This window comes from Accipiter gentilis, chromosome 6 (assembly GCF_929443795.1).
Source record: "Accipiter gentilis chromosome 6, bAccGen1.1, whole genome shotgun sequence".
NCBI lineage: Eukaryota > Metazoa > Chordata > Aves > Accipitriformes > Accipitridae > Astur > Astur gentilis.
In genome coordinates, this window is record NC_064885.1 from 17,480,103 (window position 1) to 17,503,305 (window position 23,203).

The following is a 23,203-nucleotide window of genomic DNA, read 5'->3' on the forward strand; positions in this document are numbered from 1 at the left end:
TTAGCCTGGAAGGGACCCACGTTTTGGGGGGTTTGCGGTTATTGTTGGGGGTTTTTTCTTTTCTCTTTTTTTCTTGGCACTCTTTTTCCTTGTAGAAAAAAGGAATTGGTATTTCTGACAGTACCCTAGCACACTGTAAGAGTAATGCAAAGCAAAACGAAATGTTTATTTGGGATGATAAATATTCAATGACACTAGCTTTAAACAGAGTTAGATTCAAAGTTCTGGAGCCCATCGTATACTTTTTATGAGATGCCAGACCAATCACTTACTTGATTACATTCTCCAGTCAATGTTAAAAAGAGTAATAATTGTAAATTAGGGCAACAGTCCTCCCCTTTTCTTATCCTAGCATCTTACCAGTTGGGATTCAAATCTTGGTCAGGGCCACTCTTAACAATATGTGTGTGAAGTTTGTCACTCGAAGGAGCTGAGCTCTTTGAGGCTTTCTAGGTTATTTGTTTAATAAAGTTATGCTGGTAAAATTAAGTGTTGTTTAGTTACTATGGCTATTTTAGAGAGTAACTGAATCACTAAAAATTTGCACTTTAGAGCTAGTGCTGAATTCAGCAGTATCATCTCCTTACAGGTGGATAATGTTGTAGCTGCAGAATATGAACTGGAGTATCTGCTTCTGGAAGGACACTGCTATGATATTACTACTGGACAGCCACCTCGGGGTCTCCAGTTTACGCTGGGAACTTCAACCAGTCCTGTCATCGTTGATACCATTGTTATGGCCAACTTGGTAAGCATTCAATTGAAATTGGCAACAAATATAACTGGTCCTCCAGTCAGCACAATCACTTGCATAATCCATTGAGTATTTTCTAGTATGTGGGTTATGGATATGTGGCATTACTTACACTCCACAGTTGCTTGCAAATACGTTAGAACCCATCACTCCTAACATTGATGTCTGAAGCCTTGCAGTGTACTCATTTGTCTCTTAGCTTTTCAAGATGTACTCCTTCAGCTTGCTGAAAAGGGTCTTCTGGAATATCTTAAAATGATGCCAGTAGTCTTAAGCAACCTCTTTCCAGGGAAGGTCAGACAGTTCTGGGGTTTTTTCTAGACAGGGTACTCTTTAGTGCATCCACTCTGGTACTGTAAGCCTCAGGTGGACAGTTGTCTTGTTTTAGGACCCATTTCTTCAGGAGATCTGTGGAACAAATGAAGAGAGTCAGCAAGAATAGTTAACATTCTAGAAAATAAAGGAAGTGACAAAGAATGGGAATTGCTTAATTTAGTTGAGTAAAGGTGACAGAAATCCAGAAATTGTTCCCTGCAGCTGCCTTTATAAGGTGGCTGCATAAGGGATCAGTCTGTTTTCATGACATTATGGCAAGGGAAGTTAGCCACTGGAATATTTTCTTGATGTGTAACATTAGTGAAAAACTGGAGTAAATTGCTTTTTGTGGTTTTTTTGGATTCTTTAAATGTATTTTTTTTTTAAAAAGCAAGGAAAAAATATTCACTAGTGCTAAATATTTATTTTAAAATTCTTACCCCCACTTTCTATTTGTCTGCACCTTTTCTTAGCCAAAGTATATCCTATAATGGTGTAATATTTCTTATTGTAGAAAGGAAGATGACCTTTATTTTATGTGTGTTTATGTTAGGGAGTAAAGCCTAATGTCTTGGAGGTGTCTTTTTTTCTAATTAATTAAACCAAAGTGTATGTACCATGGTGTACAATGCTGTATCTAGGAATCCTCTTCCTCAACTCGGTGTCTATAACTGTGAAGGGGTATGAAGAGACCAGCAACATGCCCAGTGTTGGGGTTTTTTGTTTGGTGGGGTTTTTCTGTTTTTTTGGTTGGTTGTTTGTTTTAAAACAGAGTGGTTCGCATACAGAATTGCATGCATTTGACGTCACAGGGCAAAACTGGATGGGGGACCCTGAGGCATCACTAGAAATGTTTGTATCTTCTATAGGTGTAATGATCTAAAACACAGAAGAAAATACTCATCTGGAACCTGAAACTTCAACAAGACTTGTATACAATATTTGAATTTCACATTGTAATTTTTTAAAGTTCTGTAGAAGAGGTATCTTGTAACATATACATTATGTTACTATTTCATGCTGTAGATTAAATACCAGTCTGTAGAGCTTCAGAATTTATTTAGTTTTTGTTTTGTAGGCAGACCTTTTGTGCACTTCTGTGTAGTTATCAACTAGTGTTTTGAAATTCACCCACTCCTTCATGAAGGCAAGCTTTTGCAGAAAAGAACTTCAGGATTGCACTGTTCCCATCAGGACACCCTGAAGATTTTTTCTCATCTAACAAATAATGCTAGGCCTTTTCATATTCCTGTCTCTTATGGAAAAAACAACAATTTTGAATGGAACTTCTGTGGTTTTTTTCTCCTGTTCTCTGGGGTTTCAGGCCTTAAGGTTATGTTAATCAGCTGGCTTACAAATAACTATTTTCAGATATAAAACAGTGGGTCAAAATACATGACTTAAACTTGGGGTTTTACATTTGCATTTTCTGGAAACTGACAAATATTCTTTTCGCTTTACAGGGTTACTTCCAGTTAAAAGCCAACCCTGGTGCATGGACTCTAAGACTAAGAAAGGGCAGATCTGAGGATATCTACAGAATCTACAGGTAGGACAGCATTAGAAATTCTTTAATCTTTTTCTTGTGAAATTTTTGAACTAGGTAGGCTTTCTAATATGTGAATTGAACAGCAAATTACATTTCATACTGAAAATAAGTTGTGAGATGAAATAAATTCATTCATTTAAAAAAACCCAAAACAGTGTGTGTGTGTTCATATATGTGTATTTGTTACTTTGTTGCATGTGTCAAACCTCTTTTACAGCTAAGGCTTAATACCATGTAAAAAAAAAAGTGTAGAAGAAATAAAGAACATGTGTCTGCTTTGTAATAAAGGTCATCATTTTACTGTATTTTCAGCCATGATGGCACAGACTCGCCACCTGAAGCTAGTGAAGTTATTGTTGTTCTCAACAACTTCAAGAGCAAAATTATTAAAGTGAAGGTGAGTTTAAAAACTAGAGTTGCTCTTAAAAAAGGCCATTTGCCCAATAGAAGGGAAGAGACTTTGATTAAGGTCTGATGATCCCTTCCTACAAGCATACATTTGAGGCAATTTGCACAAAGTTCACATTACAGTATCAATAATAGTGAAAATTATCTGTAGACTTGGTTTTGGTTTTTTTGACACAGGAGAGAATAACATGTACTGCTATTCCTTTTGTATGCCCGTGAGAAACAGTTATGTTTACGTTTTACTGACTCAGTTGTGCTTGTGACTTCAGAAAAAAACAGTCAGTTTTGTATGTCCTATATAAGTCTAGTAATAAACATTCAGTGTATCCATTGAGCCAGTATTTTATCTGTTACAGATAAATTTTACTCATCTGGCAATACATTTTCTGTCAATCTGATGCGGAGTACATGAGAATACATTTTAAAAAAAAAAAAAAGGTAAATTAGTAATCTGTCTCTTAGGGTTGCCTATCAGATAAAGATAAGCTGAAAGGAGGACAACTGATAGATAAGTGATGGTTATATCACATCCGGTTCACGCTTCCTCATGTGACTTACTTGTGCTAGAGTAATTCTGGGATGTTCTTTTGATTCGCTGCCTTGTCTGTGTGTCTACTTTGGACACTCAGTGGCCAATAATATCTCTTAGAAACAGAAAGTGGTGGAGGTGATGTGTTTAGTATTTGCTGGGGGGGGGGGGGGGCGGTGTTGTATGGTTTCTTTGAGGGTTTTTCTTTGCCAGTCTCCATTGTCAAGAATGGTCACTAAACACCTCTTAGCAAAGCATTTTAACCATCTAGATTAGCATGCCTTTGGTGTCTGAAAACAGCTTTGGAATCTGTTCTGAAAATGTCAGTTTGCTCCTGAGCTGTTTCTTCAGACAGCTCAGGTTATCTGTCAGCTCACTGGACATAATTCAAATGGATACAAACAGAGCCAGTGTCAAAATAACACTCCACAGCTGTTTGCCCAATATGTGCTTGCACTCACTAAAGCAATGTTATGCTTTACAGGTTCAGAAAAAACTAGATATGATGAATGAGGATCTACTAAGTGATGGTACCAGTGAGAATGAATCTGGATTTTGGGAATCTCTCAAATGGTAAAACTAATTCAATAATAACCTGCAAGTGTCTTGAAAATGGAAAACTATTTGATGATACAGCTACGTCTGTGATATTCCATAGCTATCTATTAAGACGGCTTGAATTTAGGGTTATCTTTGATAGGACCCCTCTGTTTCTAGAGAATTGGGCTACTGCTTTGCACCTGCTTACCTTCCCTTACCCCCACTGCTGCTTGGGAGCCTGAAAACATTGTTCATTTCCAGGAGCTGCACCTCAGCCAGAAATCTTTCAGTTGAATAGGTGTTCATATATAAGCTATTGGGTCTTCCATGTCTGTGTCTTCAGCTCTCTGCCTTGTGGGGGATACCCTGACCAGTGTGTGGGGGACACGACACAAAACCCCACAGCTGTACTATGTTAAACCAACACTGCAGCAATTTATAATCTATTGCACTCTTTCCTATACAGCTGGCCCTTACTGTCTTGTCCTTTATATAAACACATTTGTCCTTTCAGGGGATTCACAGGAGGACAAAAGAATGAAGATGTGAAACAGGATAAAGAAGATGTACTAAATATATTCTCTGTGGCTTCAGGACACCTATATGAAAGATTCCTACGGTTAGTTCAGAATTTATTATCTGGGGGTCTCAAAATGGTAATGTGCCCTGCTTTCCACAAGGAAAAAAGGTTAGAATTTGCAAGAATATATTAAAACCCTTTTTCAGCAGCTCAGGAGTCCTCTAGATTTTGCATCTACTGTATTATAGGAACTTTTGTCTGCATAACATCATATGTTCAAAAAAGACTTAGTTTAATAGATGGTATGTTGATATCCTAAATTTTCTCACTACAATATAACCAAATACAAGTGTATTGTTAACAAATTATAGCATAAGTTGCAGTTGCTTTGGAAAAGAATCTGAACTGTTCTCAAAGGACTGTGAAAGCCAACAGGTTGTATATTCTCCGACTAGTTAAAATATATAGATTTTTGGGGGGTTTAGTAATTTCATAGATAAAACTAAGCAATTTGCAGTAGGCTGAAGCTACCTACTTTCTCTTCATGTGTGAAGATCACTTACCTGACACAACTGCAGTTAGTCTAATAATGTAGAACAGCAATTTGTAACCTGTTACGCAGCTGATCTCTAGTGAGTGGCAGTTGTTCCTGTAAATGCTTTATTTTTTTTCTTTTGATAGCATAATGATGTTGTCTGTGCTGAAACATACTAAGACGCCTTTAAAGTTTTGGTTTCTGAAGAACTACTTATCACCTACATTCAAGGTTTGTTATTAATTAGAAATTTATTCAATGGTGGGGAAAAGGTTGCAACTTGTACATCATAATGTTGTGTAAACATATGTACAGTTCCCTGTCTGTATATCTTCTATTTTGACAAAGCATCAAGTTGGTATAAGCTGGTGGTTCTGCCTAGAAAACTTTGAGAAATAACAGACAGGTTGACAGTGGACTCATGCTGAAGATAAATATTTAAGAGAACAGCACATACTAGGAAAATCGTACTTGAAAGAATCTGAACTTCTTTTTTGTGACTCACATGATAAAGGTGTAGATTTAAGATGCAATTCAGGGCTATAAATTTACATCTAATACATCAAGGTTGAAAGATTATAGGAAAAAAAACTACCAGAGAAGCAACGCCTATGACTAGGTATGGAGAGAACTTCATAAGAGGAGACATTAAAACCATGTTTCAGACATGACTAGAGTTACAGGAGCGGTGTATGGTAAAGAGTGACATGGGCCCTAGGTGAGTGTACCTGGAAATACTTATCAATTATATGTGATTGTAGTGGTTTAACCCCAGCCAGCAACTAAGCACCATGCAGCCACTCACTTATTCCCCACCCCTGCAGTGGGATGGGGGAGAGAATCAGAAAAAAAAAAAAGTAAAACTTGCGGGTTGGGATAAGAATGGTTTAATACAACAGAAAAGAAGAAACTAATAATGGCAATAATAACAATAATAAAATGACAATAATAATAATTGAAAAAGGATTGGAATATACAAGTGATGCACAATGCAGTTGCTCACCACCTGCCGACCGATGCCCAGTTAGTTCCTGAGCCGTGATTTCCCCCAGACCAACTCCCTCCAGTTTATATATTGGGCATGACATCACGTGATAAGGAATGTTCCTTTGGCCAGTTTGGGTCAGCTGCCCTGGCTGTTTTCCGTCCCAACTTCTTGTGGCCCTCCAGCTTTCTCGCTGAAAAATCCTTGACTTCAGACTAAACGTTACTTAGCAACAACTGAAAACATCTGTCTTATGAACATTCTTCTCATACTGAACTCAAAACATATAGTAGCACTATACCAGCTACTAGGAAGACAATTAACTCTCTCCCAGCTGAAACCAGGACAGTGATACATCATAAACCAGCAAGATTCAAAACAGAACCCAGAGGTAAATGGATGTCAAAATGTTCAGGAATTTGCAACTTTTAACATTTAACATTCAGAAGTAGCATTTGTTAGAGAATCTTGCCCTTTCAGCATGAGCATGAGGGGAAATAATTGGCGGTCCCCCCATTGCTGCAAACATGGGTTGTGCTGTGACTCTGCTGTTGTCAGGCATTGCTTGGGGTAGTGCAACAATATGCTTTCCCTCTCTCTTCCTTATGGCTGTGTTGTACCAGCATCCCTTGGCTAAACCTGTACTCTCCCAGTGTCAGAAGAAGCCTTGCAGATGAGAATGTCAACTGATTTGACAGTGGGCCAAGTTGTTCTAGTAAAAAACTTCTCCCAATTCTTTTCTGTCATTATTCCCATTTACACTGCTTTGTACAGCCTCAGATAATAATCCTCCCATCTGCAAAATTTTATGATTTGAGTAATGCATTCTTTTAAACTGATCTGTGCATCACTATAAAATGGCTCATAAGTAATTGTCTGGGGAAAAATGCCAAAATATTTAGTTGTCTTATGATAGTTGGCTTTACAATTTGTACTGATAGTTCAGTTTGGGGTTATGTCTTTGAAGTAACAAGGAAACTGTAGTTATCCTTTGCAGTATTTCACTTTCTGATGTCCTATGCCTGATTATAGGACTGAAGTATATCTCTTACAATGCACTTTTTGTTTTCCTGCAGAGGAACAAAGAACTCAGATAAGCTACTTTTTTTCCCCCCTCCCTCTGCAGGAGTTCATCCCATACATGGCAGAGAAGTATAATTTCCAGTATGAGCTTGTCCAGTATAAATGGCCACGCTGGCTTCATCAGCAAACGGAGAAACAGCGTATCATCTGGGGTTACAAGATCCTCTTTCTAGATGTGCTTTTCCCATTAGCCGTTGATAAAATCCTGTTTGTGGATGCCGATCAGGTAACACAGAGGTTGGAACTACTTGATCTTTTCCCTTTTTCATTTTCTTTTTTTCTTTTCTCTAAGAATAGTATGTTCTTGAATACAATTTCTGTATTATTGGAAAAGTTGCAAGTTTGAGCTCTTCGCAGGCATGACTGAAGGCTGATTCTGTAACTGTAGCATGCTTCAGTGAGTGCTGTTTTTTCTGCCTGTTCCCACAAAGATTGGTTTTGTTAGCTTGTCTTTTTACTTTTGTCTGGTTTCTCGTTCACTCACTGTGATTCCAGCTAGTTTGCCAAATAGATTCTTGTTTTACCCTTCCATTTTTCCAGTTCTGTCTGTTTTCCCAGCCTGCAGGTCACTTACCACATACAGTATTTTCCTAAGTCACCAAACATCCTGCCCTCCCACCTCCCTGCTTTTAACTTGGCCAGATCTAATTGGCTTTCAGAGGAGCGAGAAGGCAAATCCCTTGTGCGTGAAGCCATGTCCTGCTGCAAAGCAAACAGTGTCTATAAGGCTTTGTATGTGCTTACTGCCTGCATGGTTTGAAAGTACAGGATATATGTGCAGTGAGAACTGCCAAAAAATACTCCTTCAAAAACACATATGAAACTGAGAAATACAGATTATCAACACGTAAATATAAAATGCTTTAGGTGTTTTAGCATATGTACAGTATGATCCCATGTCAGTTAAAACCTTTACAGCTTATGCTGAAGTATCACCTAGAATAAATTTCCAGCTATGATGTTCTCATTTTAGACAGTTTTTGCTCTGTTTATAAAAGAGATAATGCATTTTTTTCCCACCAGAGTGGTATTTTTAGAGTAGTATTACTGCCACAACATCTGTGTCAAAAAGACATTAAAAAGCCTTCATCCCTGAAGGGTTTGTAAACTTTTAAGAGGAAAGGATACAAAGGATCACAGTAGAGTTCATATATAGTGAGAATTCCTGCTGCTTATTAAGCAACTATTTGGCACTTCAGCTGTCAAACCAAACCCATCAGATTATTTTAAGCTCTATTTTAGTTGCTCCAGTTCTAAGGGCAGGAGAGACAACATCTTTTATGCTGTGTTTTTGTATTACATATACATAATGCAAAAGACTGCAGAGTATTACAGGTAATTATTCCTTTAACTGTTTGCTCAGTTTGAATTAAACCCTGACCAGCATTTCAAAATAACCTGTGGCAGGCTTGTACAAATAAAAATGAAATGTCCTTTTCCTTCAGATTGTGCGCACCGATCTAAAGGAATTAAGAGATTTCAATTTAGATGGTGCTCCTTATGGATATACTCCGTTCTGTGACAGTCGAAGAGAAATGGATGGCTACAGGTTCTGGAAATCAGGATACTGGGCAAGTCATTTAGCTGGAAGAAAATACCACATCAGGTACTGAAGAATTAATTTTTTTCAAAATAGAGGGGGAAAGCTTTCACTATTACCTAGAATTAACACAAAACTAGCTGAGGTATACGGCACTGCAGTGAACCACTTTTTGCTTACTGTTGCCTCTTTAAGGTTCCATTGCTCATGGTCCATTTGAAGCACTAGGGACACTGCAGTTACTTTCAGTATGCTACAACTTTTACAGATGAAGAACTGAAGGGTTAAAAGAACTGAAGTGTTAACTAACCAGACATCTTCATTTGTTAATAACATTGGAAGGGACTGCATGACAGCAAAGCTAAGATAGATTTGTTGACAAATGTTTTTCATATGTGCTATGACCTTGTTAGAACTGCTTTCCTGCCTTGTATTAGGTAATTTGATGTACTGCCACCAAGAAATTGTTTTAGCATATTCTATCTTGGGGTCTACTGGGAATGCAGTAAGTTACCTATTAATCAAATGTCGTTACTAATTGTGTCATCTCCATGTAGTGCTCTGTATGTTGTGGATCTGAAGAAGTTCAGAAAGATAGCAGCTGGAGATCGACTCCGAGGACAATATCAGGGTCTTAGTCAGGATCCTAACAGTCTGTCCAACCTTGATCAGGTGTGTTTTTATTGTGTTTGCTTTGTTTTGTCTTACTGGGGTATGATGGCAGGCTGGGACCTCTCCTTTCCTGGCCAAACTTCAATCACAGCCAGATGCCAATGGCAGTCCTGTTACACCTTGCCTTCAAATGAGGCAGGTGTTGATAGCATCAGATATAACTGGTGGGTGGAAACAATACCTTTGCCTTAAATGTCTTAAGACTATCAAATTTTCCAGTATACTCCAAGACAAATACGTAACACAAGTGGGTACTTGTTTCTTGAGCTATACAGCTCTGAGTGCTTTACTGTGCACTGACTTAACATGGAAATAAGGCTTGTACTGTGGCGGGTGGAAAAAAATAACACAATGGTTTTAATCAATTAAGAATAGTCTTCCAAACCGGTCCAGTACAGATGATACTGGATTCATATTACTGTTTTAATACTGTTTGTTAAATAACAAATTTTCAACAAAATAAGATTAACAGTTGTTGTATGCAGGGTTTTTTCCAAAGGATTTGGTTTGGAATGGAATGAAAGGTTGATTCATCACTACTTATTTGCACAGGAAAAAACCCTCTTTACAAAAACTAAACTTCTCAATACTATCTGCTTGGGGGCCCTTGTTCCTCCCACCCTGCACCCTGTGGAAACTGCTGCTAACTGATATTCTTCACAACAGGATTTGCCTAACAACATGATCCACCAGGTGCCAATTAAATCGCTCCCACAAGAGTGGCTGTGGTGTGAAACATGGTGTGATGATTCCTCAAAGAAGAAAGCAAAAACCATTGATCTGGTAAGTGCAGTATGGCTCCTTCATTCTCATGTCACAATAAAATACAGTGACCAATTTTAGAGGCACTTCCCTACCGCAGATCTAGGCATCTCATGCTGTATGGTTACTTAAATGTTTTCAGCACCTCAGTTTTTTCCTTTAGCTTCTATGTTTCTCTTACCTGGTGCAGTGGTGGTGTTATGAATTTGGAAATTACTCTAGTTAAAATACAGGCATGTGCTGTTCACCAATGGATTAATTCCACCAGGGGGAAGCATATCTCTATTCAGTAAATAAACCTTTTTTATGCATTAAGTGTCTGAACAGTTCTATGTTTTGTTTGCAGTGTAATAACCCAATGACCAAAGAGCCCAAGCTGCAAGCAGCGATGCGTATAGTTCCGGAATGGCAGGACTATGATCAAGAAATCAAACTGCTCCAAAGTCTTTTCCAGAAAGAAAAAGAAACAGGAACACCAGCTAAGATGCCAGGACAACACACACATGGTAATCTTTCTATTTCCCTACTCCTGTGACTTTCTTCCTACCTGTTTGGGCTGGGGTTAAGTTGCATGCTTGTTCACTGTAAGCTTGCACCATGCAAAGAATTCCATAGAGGATCTGTTAAATAATCTGTCTATTTTACTGGGACAGAAAGGCCTTGCGGAGTGAGGCTGGTATAACTTAACCTGATTCTAAAACTTAGAGAACAAAGAGCTATACTGCACACTTTTTCCAGTTCTATTGAAGACCCTTACTGTTCCTGCAATTTTATGAGCTTGGCCTTACCTTTAACCCTTAATTAAAGCCCTGCTATACACAATGGGTATGAATTGTTCTGCAATCACTGGAACCCTTGCAAAGAATAAGTCTTTGGGGTTTATATACTAATTTCAAAGCAATCTGCCAATTGAGGCAGCTGGAACTATAATGGAGTGCTCATTTTTCTCTCCTCTTCTACAGATCCAGCAGCACATGTGGAATTATGATCCATGGACAAAAAATTCAAGTTAGACTGTTTCAAAGACAATTTTTATATTGAAAGCTAGTTTTTTCTGGTATGTCTGCAAAACTGCTGAATAATTGAATGGGATGATGTATGCATTTTTATTACTTGCCTTTGGGTTAATTTCTGCATATGAAATAGGATCTGGATTGCTGGAATTAGCATTACTGTTTTTTTGCACCTGTGGTGGAGATGAAAGACCCCATGATGGAATTTAGCATTTCAGAAACAAAACTTCAAAATCCACTGGAAAAGCCACAGCCTGTTCCTTCAGCTGTTGCTACCTCCACCACTGATGAAGATCCTGTTAGCCTCAGATCTAATTTGAGAGCCTGGAAATCGCAGACCCATTGAGCCATTGGCTAGAACGTAAGTCCTAACCTCAACTGATGGAAATAATTTTTCCAGGTAACATTAAAAGGCTCAGAATCATGCCTTGAATTTGGAATACTGTTTTATCTGCAGGTTTTCAAATGGTCAGAAATGCTTCTCAGATTCTGTATGCCCTTGATTTTGTAACAACTCCAGCATTACTTAGATTTTCTATTTCCTGTCATTTATTGCCCAACTTTTGAAGGTTTGGCTTAATGTAAAGCTACCCCAGTCTATTTAAATGTCCATACAAATACAAATGCCGAAGCTTACAAAGTGACCAGAACATTGAATTTGACAGCTCAGTTCATCCTAGCCCATCTGACTTGAATCAAAGTGCCCTCTTTCCTTCCTGCTCAAAGTTTAAATCATTCTGCAAAACTGGTAGGGCCTTACTGTTGCTGTGGTTCACTGATTCATGAATGTTTTTTTGTTTATGAAAAACTCTGTGGAAGCTTGGAAGTTTTTCATCATGTAAATTTCATTAACTTTTATTTTTCTTCAAATGGAGATGTTGTCACATCAATAAAAACTTCGGAGTTCTTGGGTCTTAAGCTTTAGTCCACACTCAGTCCTTTGATCATCCTTTTTGCTTGCACACATTACAGTCCTAATTTGATTTTGGGATTTCTGAGTATTTCACCTGCATGACAAGAAAACATTTTCCTGCAAGGATTAATTACCCTGGGCTAGTTTTATCATTCATATTCATGTCTTAATTTTTAAAGATGATACTGCCATATTTCTGTGTTATGAACATAACCAGTTTAAAAAAAAAAAAATCCTCAAACCCTCTTTCCCTCAATCTATAGGATTCTCTGCTCCCTTGAACACTGAGAAGTTGAAGAGTTGAAATGTAAGAACCGGAGTAGTATTTCTAGTAGTAAAATGTAGTTCCCTATGCACTGCTTGTTTAGAAATCCAAATTGGGACCATTTCTACCTCCCATGTTTTTATACAGGTAAATTTTCTGTGCTGCAGGAGCTTTACACTAAAGATAATCTTGACTTAAGATATTCTTCTAGAATTATTGTATTATACATCCTATAAATGTTTTGGAGGAATCTGAAAGACAGCAGCTGTAGTGTTTAAACTGTTCAATAGGACAACTGAACAGAATAGCAGCTCTTTACCAGCCAGCTCAAGAAAGGGCCCAAATCACTAACACAAACTTAAAAAAACATGTTAAAGGAAATAGCTGGGGTTCCTCAAATGCACATTGGTGGCACTGTTGACAGGGTCAGTAAACTAACCAGTAACACTGCACATACATACACTTCTGGTGGGTATCAGAAGTGGGTAGTTCTAGAAAGGCATTGGAAAGGACATGTTATAATCTCCCCCTCTCCAGAGGGAAAGCTATGCAAACATGGGGGGGGGTGGGGGGGGGGCTGGATATCAAACCATGAACTCACAGAATATGCATTACCACCTTAGGTATTTTCTACTCTGTGGGTTTTTTAACTCAGATGGTCTCCCTGATGCTCTGTAAATTACAAGTGGCTTATGCTTCCCATCAAAACTGTTCAGTTAAGGATAAGGAGACTTAGACTAGAAGTCTTTCTAGTGTAAAAAACAGTAACATGCCTGCCAACAAATTAAAGTAATTACATACTATATTAGCCTATTTTAAACAGATAATACAGCACATGTAAGATTACCCTTTCTGTGTTCAGCTACAAACCACTTGTGCCTTTTTGGAGCACGTGAACTGGCACAGGATCAGGTGGGCAGCAGCTGTACACCACAGCTTCATCCAGGGATGGACAGGGGCAGTAGAGGAGGAACCACTTAGGATGGATGGTGTGTGGGTGGGAAAAGAATCTGCCCAAGCACTCAGAACAAGAAAAGGGCAATTTTGCTGCAAAACAAGACCCTCTCCTATCTACAACCATATTTGGATTATTTTTTTTCAAATATTAGAAGCCAGAAAATAGAGAATAAAGTAACCTCTTAAATTCAGCACAATATTTACAATGCCTTGTTTGAAGCTGAATAAGGAGAAAATATTTTTAAATTAAATGTCAGTTTAAAAAAAAATTCTGTAATTATGCTCCTTCATTCTAATAGTTAATGTATGTGCTTAAACACCCACACTTCATATTTTCATTTTTATTTTTTTTTTAATTATAAGATCTAGCAAGCTGTGGAGAACATTTTTGTTCCCTCTGGTTAACAGAGACTCTGTTCCTGGGAAGCCACTATTTATTTTTACACAAGAATAACAATCATAGAGAAGAACAGTCACTTATTTTGGATTTGTGCATGTGCTTGCTCGTAGTGCTCAACTGGGCCTTAAAAGAAAACCTTCTAACAGCTCCATCTAGAAAGCATCTCGGAGTAAGGTAATTACTGAAATAGAGCAGATTCTGATCATACCACTGAAGGCCTGTTCCTGTAAACTAGTAAGACTGATAAGAAAAAATAGAAAATGGGGACTACAGAGGCCACAGCATAATTTGGGATTCCCTCAGACTAGAAAGGCCACTTCTGTGGCAAAGTGATGTTCTTACTGTTCCACTGTTCCTGCTCTCTGGATACAAGCAGCTTGTCCTCTCAGTGAAAAGTTCACACTGAAAAATGCCCAGTACTTCATTTTAAAGGGAAGATTTCACTGCCTTACTAGAAAACAAATAGCAGAGAAATACATTTTTAAGATTTCTTTTTCATTTAGCTATTGGGGGATGGGTTGTAAAGGAAATGAAAGGGGTAGGACATGTACAAAGCAGTAAATATCCGATCACAATCTTAGGAAGGAAAACTTTTTTTTAAATATAAACTGTTTTACATATCCTAATCTTCTGTAATCTATTCAAGAACATACCGTAACTCAGTCTGGCATTGATACCTACTGACCCAGGATATTGGGAGTTAGTTATTCTCTACTGCATGTTACCTGAACTGAGATTACAGTGTTTCCCAGTACAGTGGCAACAATAAGGTCTGTGTAACATAATAAAGCCTTTTCTGTTCTTTACCCATGCGCCTCATGTCAATTACTTTGGGTCTGATAACTGATGTTTTAATGGAGTTGCTTAGAGGACATTTGTCACTTATTCTTGTATTCAAGTGTTGGGGCTTCTAGAAGGGAAAACTGAAGATTTCCTCCCCCAGGCCAGTCTTGTTAATCATGGTATTAAAGTAACCCCTAAATTGAGACACGTCTGTTAAAGAAATGATAGAAATGTTTTACATTTAAGGTAGATTTATATGGTTTTTTTCAACTCTACCTACTAATAATTAAAAAAAAAGGTGCTTTTCTGTCAGTTTTCTCATTTGATTTTTACACTGATACATTCATAGTAAGCAGTCAGAAAAGTTAGTGTTTCTCAAATAATACATCCAACTACAAAGCTGTGTCTGGGTCTCTTTCAGAGTTGGGAATGAATTCCAAACTCCTATGGGACTCTGAGAAAAGCCTCTCACCCAGAGCATCTTTATTAATTAAAGAGGTATAAAATAGACAGTTTTACACAGAAGGCTCAGTTGAATGCCATAGAACTATGTATTTGCTTTCCTACAGTTGGCTGCTTGAACTTGCTCAGGTTTAGAAGATGAGAATAAATCCTAGGAGACAAGTAAAAGGGGAAAAGGAAGCAGTCAGAAAGAATAAATAGATGCCATATGCCTATTACCTCCTCAGCCAATAAGGGGTTTGCACCACCACCCCTTTCAATTTTCAAAGTACATATTTAAGCATGTGACTGTACATTGATAAATGGTTTTTATGTCAGACTGTTTTCCCTCCACCCCAAAAGAGCTAGCTTAAATGAGAAAAACTCGGGGGGATAGAAAAAGTAGTTTTGACTCTTTTTCTACAAACCTGAATTTTTAAAATTGTATTAGCCTGAATACAAAAGATTTCTTGATGGGCAAACTGTCCAGTTCCCCTCCACCGCACCAATTCTGTCAATACATGCCTATAAACTTCAGCCATACACCGTATATAGCTCAATATAACTGTGTCAGGAAGCACACTCCTCCAGGTGGGATTTTCATGCCACATGGTGCAGGAGGTCTCCTTCAGTTCTGTAACATGCCAAGGGCAGCTGCTGTAGAAGCCTGTTCTGGCTTGTCTCGGGACTTCTTGCCACATGTACAAGGCACTACTCAACACTGTCCAACCTGCCTGTTCACTTTCTCGACAGCAATCTGAAAAGTAATTTCCAGTACCCATGTCTAGCTCTCATCAATAAGCAGAGCCAGCTTTTCCAGTACAAGACTTACTGCCCTGCTCCAAGTTAATAGCCTGGGGAGACTCGGTCATCTCAGTGCACTATAATACAGAGGCTCACGTGGGGAGTGTCCACCCCACCCTGTGCTGAGGCTGCAGCCATAGTCTACGCTACAGGCAGATACCAGCATGTCCACAATGCAGCCCCATACCAATGGTATCACCATCTGCTGGGTATCACCTATGGGTGTGCTCTTACAGCATCAGAACAAGTTCCTGCCACTCAGCCTTTCTTCAGCCTGAGATGTCTTTCACTGCAAACAAGTTACACCTGAATTTCTGCGTGGTCATTCTACATACCAGTTAATGGAAGTCAGAAGATCTTTGGGGCAGGGAGGGACAACAGGGATGGATGATTGATACAGGGAACTTAGAACAAGGAACAGAACTGCAGTTGAGAATAACACTGTTTCTGGTTTGTTTCAATTAGGAGGGGCAAGCACTGTAGGATGCTAATTTTCTCTCATTGTCCCATTTAAAGGAAAACAGGCAGTTGAAAATCGGAGGTCCAAGGTTACCTGAGAGCATGATGAGGTGCAAGGGTACCTGCAAAAATACACACCAGTGGCAGCCCCTTGCCTCTGGCACATCAGATCTAGACTGTGGGAACCTGCAACCACAGCTTTGCTGGAGCACTAGCTACTCTCCCTCTAATACAGTCTGGCAAAACTTGCCTCACCTCTGTGAGTAGCATTTGATTTTGGTATTGAGAGCCATTCTTCAGTAAGAAAGCGTGGTGCCTCTACTGAGGTGTTTGCTACAAAATTAAAGCAGTACTTTACCCAAAGCTCTGTTTAGTGCCACTTCTGGTATATTCAGCACAGCAGCTCAAACCCGGCTTCTATCCACACAGGAGACACAAAAGGGAGGAGGAGCCTCTACACACATCACAGGCACTTGATTTCTTGTTTGCCTTGTACCATTTTGGCTCTAACTGGGGAACACCTATACAGCCATATATATATAAAGGTAAGCAGTTCTTTGTCTCCATGTAAACAAACTACCTTTCCAGATACTGCTCTTGCTGCTTATTTCCATCTGTTGATCAACTACACCCACTGACCTAACAATATGAAAAATCAGTCACTAAAATGCACTTCTTCAGAATTAGACAAGTTAGAATAGTTAGGATGCCTTTTTCATCAGGGCTTAGAAGTAGTGGCAACGATACCCCATGCCAGTGTTCCATGCACACTTTGCTAAGCCTGAAGAGATCCTCTCTAGATTACTGGTCTGGCCTGGGTCCCTGTCCAAGACACATGTGACAGTACCCCTGCATAGAAAAATATCCCTGCAATTTAGCACACAGCACACACCAGTACCCTCAGCTGTGCTCTGGGTGCAACAGGCTTTCGTGTCCTATCACCAGTGTCTCCTTGACTACACACAGATCTATGCCATTCTAACAACCAGCTAGCACCTCCTGCAGAAAGGGCCACTGGATTTATTGTTGTCCCTAGCAGACACCTGCAGTATGCATCACTACAGAAAACCCCATAAATCACTACAGGCAATTACATGGGCTTCTGGTTGGAAGTTCTGGCTGGGCTTTGACGAGCTTGTCAGGCCAGTCCTCCCACTACCACTTGGCAGTGAGTGGAGATGCTTAAGAGTGTAACTGCAAACCTCACAACTGGGAACCAGAGAGTGCTGAGCTCCTACCAGTATTTTAACTTCATTCAGCAGCTGTATGGTGCCCCCGTTACACATCTCACCAGCTCATGACTGTCCAGAAAATGTCTTCAGTTACTTTGTCCAAGTCCAGCCTGATTTGCAGTCGCTTAGAAACGCCTGAAGTACATCCCCAGAAAGGAATTAAACCTGTGCCCTCTGGAATGAAAAGACTCCCAAATCTGCCATCTGTAACACAGCCACTGCCAGCGGAACACAAAGCACAGGGTTCCTCAAGGAACTGACTCTCCAAAACCCTGCTGCTTCCCCAGAGCAACCTTGCAAGTCACAACAGAAAGGTTCATTCTGACGTTATATGTACACTTCACACTTCCACCTTGGCTAGCAGTGACAGTGTAAATATACCAATGTTCAAAGTCTATCCACGAGGAAATTCCTCTCCATTTCTTTGCCCTCCTCCTCTTTGCCATATAACTGTATTTACCAAATGATGAGTATTGCTAGTGGATTACACACTCCATCTGTTTTAATTCAACACACTGATCTTTGCTGACTTGAGATAATTAAAGACCTCTCCCCCACCCTCCCTTTCTGTGTGCAGCATATATGCCAGCTGCTCATTGGAATCCAGATAATTGAACAGCATTCCCTAATCAGGACACTCAAGGAAAAATCACTTCTGACTACCAGGGTTTATTGCTGACAAGACTTTATTAAGATCATTGCTAAGACAGATTGCCTTGTGCTTGGAATACACTGAATTTGTTCCTTTATTAGCCAGCTTTGGGCTTGATGAGGAATGAGAACAGTGTTTTTTCTGTGTGAAGATCTGGAATAAAGAACTCTGAAATATAATTGATTATGGCACAGCAGGGTCCTCTTCTGCTCCTAGGCAGCCCAGGAAACACATGATAAGCAATCAAGCATTCTGCTTCTTTAACTAATGCTGTTACTACATCTGAGGACAAACACACCTGGAGATGCAGGATGAGCCTGACCACAGTGCTGTGCCTGGAAGACAGCAGTTTGCTGAGGAGCTGCCGAGCCTGCAGGTGTGTGGGAAGCACCCTCGCACCTGCTGGTAAGCACCCGCTGATAAGTACCACTTAGAAAGCTGAAAATCCTCATGAATGCCCTTTTCCAACTCCTAGAGATGGGAGGGGAAGGACTAAGACATACACCCATCTTTAAGAGAGGGCAGCTGGTAACTTAGCTGAACAGGGGGTGGGGAAAGTGCTGCATCTCATGCACTGTGCTACCAGTTCTGGAGCTCACTGGTCTCACGGCCTGTTCATTGGAGGCTGTTGTATTTCTCACCATTCCCCCTCTACCAAGCACAGTACAGCTCTTAGCTTCCTCCTGAAAGATACTACAGAACAGAGAACCAACAACTGCTTTGTTTGCTTAAAACTAAATCCCAACACTAAAGCCGTGCATCTTCCCCCCTACCCCCGCATTTTCTGGGGAAAGTCTCTGCCATTCATACTTACTGTATCTCCTTTTTCTGCTGAAAAGAGCAGGTCTCAGATCTTAGACTCCTGGTCTCCAACCTTTTTTCTACCTGTAGGTGTTTATTTACTACAATAAATATACAGTAAGGATTTTCAGAGCTCAAAGTATTTCCCTCAGTCTTTAGACTTTTCTTGATATCTTCTGGTTTGCTTCGTTGGGTGTTTTTTAGTGTTTGTTTGTTTGTTTAATAAAGAAAAGCAAATCTTGGCACCCAAACTGGATATATGTGATGGGTTAACCCTGGCTGAACACCAGGTGCCCACCAAAGCCGTTCTATCACTCCCCCATCCTCAGCTGGATAGGGGAGAGAAAATATAACAAAAGGCTCGCGGGTCGAGATAAGGACAGGAGAGATCATTCACTATTACCGTCACGGGCAAAACAGACTCAATTTGCAAAACATACTCAATTTATTACAAATCAACCAGAGCAAGGTAATGAGAAGTAAAATGAAATCTCAGAACACCTTCCCACCACCCCTCCCTTCTTCCCGGGCACAACTACCCTCCCGGATTTCACCACCAAGCCCCCCCCAGCGGCACAAGGGGACAGGGATGGGGTTTATGGTCATCACACGTTATTTTCTGCCGCTTCACCTCCTCAGGACGAGGGCTGATCACACTCTTCCCCTGCTCCAGCGTGGGGTCCCACCCACGGGAGACAGTCCTCCACGAACTCCTCCAACGTGGGCCATTCCCACGGGCTGCAGTTCTTCACGAACTGCTCCAGCATGGGTCCATTCCATGGTGTGCAGTCCTTCAGGAGCACACTGCTCCAGCGCGGGTCCCCCACGGGGTCACAAGTCCTGCCAGAAAACCTGCTCCGTGGGCTCCTCTCTCCACAGATCCGCAGGTCCTGCCAGGAACCTGCTCCAGCGCGGGGTTCCCACGGGGTCACAGCCTCCTTCGGGAACCCACCTGCTCCGGCGTGGGGTCCTCCACGGGCTACAGGTGGAGATCTGCTCCACCGTGGACCTCCCTGGACTGCAGGGGGACAGCCTGCCTCACCAGGGTCTTCACCACGGGCTGCAGGGGAATCTTCGCTCCGGTGCCTGGAGCATCTCCTCCCCCTCCTTCTTCACTGACCTTGGTGTCCGCAGGGTTGTTTCTCTTACATGTTCTCACTCCTCACTCCGGCGGCAGTTTCTCTCCGTCCCAACTTTTTTTTCCTTCTTAAAAATGTTATCACAGAGGCGTTACCACTATCACTGATTGGCTGGGCCTTGGCCGGCGGCGGGTCCGTCTCAGAGCCGGCTGGTATGGGCTCGCTCTCTCTCGAACACAGGGGAAGCTTCCAGCAGCTTCTTACAGAAGCCACCCCTGTAACCCCCCCCCCGCTACCAAAACCTTGCCAAACAAACCCAATACAATATATTATTCCAAGTATTCCAGGATCAATTTCATCAATGCTGCATAAAGAAAAAACATTTGCATGTATGTGTATTTCTGTACATCCACACTCACTGTACTGAGTATTTGCCTTTTATAGCATCAAGCATCAAAGGCGGCTTTCTACCCAAACCACTGAGAATTTCTTTTGAACTGCTTGTCCACTACAATCACTAGACCCCTTTCTTGACTCAAGAATACAGTCCCCTATTTGTTGGAAATCCTTGTGTTTCTTATTCCTAGATGTGTAACTTCAAATTTGCCTTCCTGAACTGCTTTTGTTGTTCCCCTCCAGAAAGAGGCCCCAAGAAATCTGCATTGCTGTGTATGATTCACTGCTGCTGAACAGCTGTCACCACAATTGCTTCCATACCTTTACAAAAGCACTGAATAGCACAGATCACCACAGAGGAAAAGAATCTCAAACACCTATTTGATAGGTATTCCCACTAACCATTACTACTAAAACTCTGCTAACTGGTTCTTCATTCTTTTAACATATGCTCTAAGGATATGCTATGTAGTAACTTTATTTTGGAGCAACAAGGTAGGCTTTTGTGAAGCATTTATGTACACAACTGTTGTTGCTATGAAACCCAAACCTATAATTCCTCAAAGTCACACTTGTTTGACAAGAATTATGTCCCATAAAACTCTCTCAAGAGTCATTTCAGCTCTCAAGGCACCACTCATGTCCCAGGGGCTTCCCCTCTGTTTTGTTTCAGACAGATGTCTGGACAAGTAAGTCTTTGCTGTGCTTTTCTGGAACACGTGCCTTATCTTCCACAGTTTATCGAAAACTAATGTCATTGGGTCAGTGATTTCCCCAGTCATCTCTTCAGATTCTTCCTAAATACCAGTTATTGAGTCATCCCTTTAGAAAAATCTTAAAATAGCAGCTGCTTAACATGTATTGCACCAGACTGATAAAGATATCCAAGTACTATCAATAAACAAGAACACACCATTCTGATTCTTTTTACATACAGCACACACAAACCTAGTAAGTATCCTGCTTTTTATTAAACAATTTTGCCATCTTCACCTAGGAACAAAGCTAAACAAGTTAAGAACATTTTTCCTAATGTTCTACTTCTTGTCCTTAAATTGAACTGTACTTAAGATGTGTTCAAGATTGTGTTTCTCTCTCAGGTGAATAAGGCCTTATCGGTTGCTGTACAGATTGGCAGCCACAGAGGCCAATTAGCAGACATGCTGACCGAATTATGCTCCTACCCCATGAATGTGTCTCTAACTGAATGGAGGCAGATCAGCAGGATTATATGGGAAAACTCCTTGCTGCTGTTGATCTGTCCAGATCTCTGTAAGAACACGCTTTGTTTTCACAAGCCATTTGACTGGCGTCTTTCAAAAAAACCTCAAAAGTAAGTAAGAGGCTGGATGCTTTTGCACTCCTGAACGTTTTAATTGTTTGTCCTAACAACATTGCTGACTGCTGGCTTGAAAGGTACCACCCGAGTCACCAAATCCAGTACTTTGATACCACAGCCACTATTGCATAATCTCATTCCCAAATTTAGCCAGATCACTTTAAATGAGTTGGGTTTCTTACTCCCCCATCCTACTGCTGGGATGATGTTAAACCTCACCACACTGACAGTGATGGAAATAATCTTCCAGTTGCCTACCTAAACTTACACATGGCAATTTCACACATTTTTCCCCTCATGCCAACATTTGCTTTTAGTTTCTACAGCTTGCTTTTTTCCCCCTCCCTGCCACCACCCCACCTTCACACACAGCAACTTTACCCTTGCTCACTGAACCAACCAACAAACAAAAGCTACTCTTTAGAAGGTGACCTTAGGGTAGGTGACACAATTTTCTGTTGGAAGCTGGTTACTCAGAATCACACTGGTGGACTGAGGGAGTTTTTAGCTAAGTGGCCCTTTTATTAACATAACTGAAAGAAAGGACTCTGAACATGCACAATGATCTTCTTGGCAGATGTTCTGACCTGTAGATGGAGCACTTGCACTGCGGAAAAAATCCACATGTGCCTGCTGACCCCTTCCCGGCAATTTCCAACAATTTTTAAACTGAGAAATACTTGTCCCATGTGGTCTACTATGGCATTCGAAAAGAAAAGAAAAGAAAAAAGAAAAGAAAAGAAAAGAAAAGAAAAGAAAAGAAAAGAAAAGAAAAGAAAAGAAAAGAAAAGAAAAGAAAAGAAAAGAAAAGAAAAGAAAAGAAAAGAAAAGAAAAGAAAAGAAAAGAAAAGAAAAGAAAAGAAAAGAAAAGAAAAGAAGCAAGGAAAAAAAAAAGCCAAAGTCCACAGACAGAAAACTGGAGCTTGTCAAGCTCTACCCAAATCAGCCCCAAGTAGGAAGAACACATTCTCATGCCCTGCAGCTGCACACTGGCTGTGTTGCATGCATGTGAAGACATGCAATGAATACCATCTCTGTGAAGTACAGATACATTTGCTAGACTTGCTGCTATTAAGGCTTTTCAGTGAAGTTAAAATATAGTCACCTTGAAAAGGTCTAACTGCTTCCAGGAAGAGGGGCAGCCAAACAGATCCACTTCTGGATCTTCTGTGGGTGGTTTTTTAATTTGGCTGGTTTGTTGGTTAGGGGTTTTTTTTACTATTTATTAATAATAAAATCCTGTGGAACTGCTTTTATTTCACTTACCATCAACTTTCTAGTGCAATTCATGAGCCAGTTTATTAATTCAAATGAAGACTATCATCCCCTTTTAGCACTACACTAGAATTAGGACACCTCTTTTAGAAAAATGGATTGGTTCTAAGAGAAATGGGCTGGAAACATAGAAATCTTTACAATACATTAAACCAGGTTTATTTGGTCCACTGTCTTATATCTATCTGATCATGACTATCAT

At 40.2% G+C, this 23,203-nt stretch overlaps 1 protein-coding gene across 5 annotated transcripts in view; it reads left to right on the forward strand.

Annotated features, from left to right (window-relative positions):
* The window catches only part of UGGT1 (UDP-glucose glycoprotein glucosyltransferase 1), a 51,461-nt gene extending 36,915 nt beyond the window's left edge, over positions 1–14,546 (forward strand). For 4 of the 5 annotated variants that reach the window (XM_049802634.1, XM_049802635.1, XM_049802636.1 and 1 more), the window contains 12 exons: positions 590–748; positions 2,533–2,618; positions 2,931–3,015; positions 4,040–4,128; positions 4,610–4,714; positions 5,297–5,381; positions 7,262–7,444; positions 8,664–8,824; positions 9,316–9,430; positions 10,097–10,213; positions 10,539–10,698; positions 11,155–12,330. In XM_049802634.1, coding sequence (XP_049658591.1) covers positions 590–748; positions 2,533–2,618; positions 2,931–3,015; positions 4,040–4,128; positions 4,610–4,714; positions 5,297–5,381; positions 7,262–7,444; positions 8,664–8,824; positions 9,316–9,430; positions 10,097–10,213; positions 10,539–10,698; positions 11,155–11,180 — 1,371 coding nt within the window. In that variant the 3' untranslated portion in view covers positions 11,181–12,330. Of the gene's footprint in view, positions 1–589; positions 749–2,532; positions 2,619–2,930; positions 3,016–4,039; positions 4,129–4,609; positions 4,715–5,296; positions 5,382–7,261; positions 7,445–8,663; positions 8,825–9,315; positions 9,431–10,096; positions 10,214–10,538; positions 10,699–11,154; positions 12,331–12,381 lie in introns of those variants that run through there. The other variant, XR_007506323.1, reaches the window with a different exon arrangement.
* Positions 14,547–23,203: the final 8,657 nt, after the last annotated feature.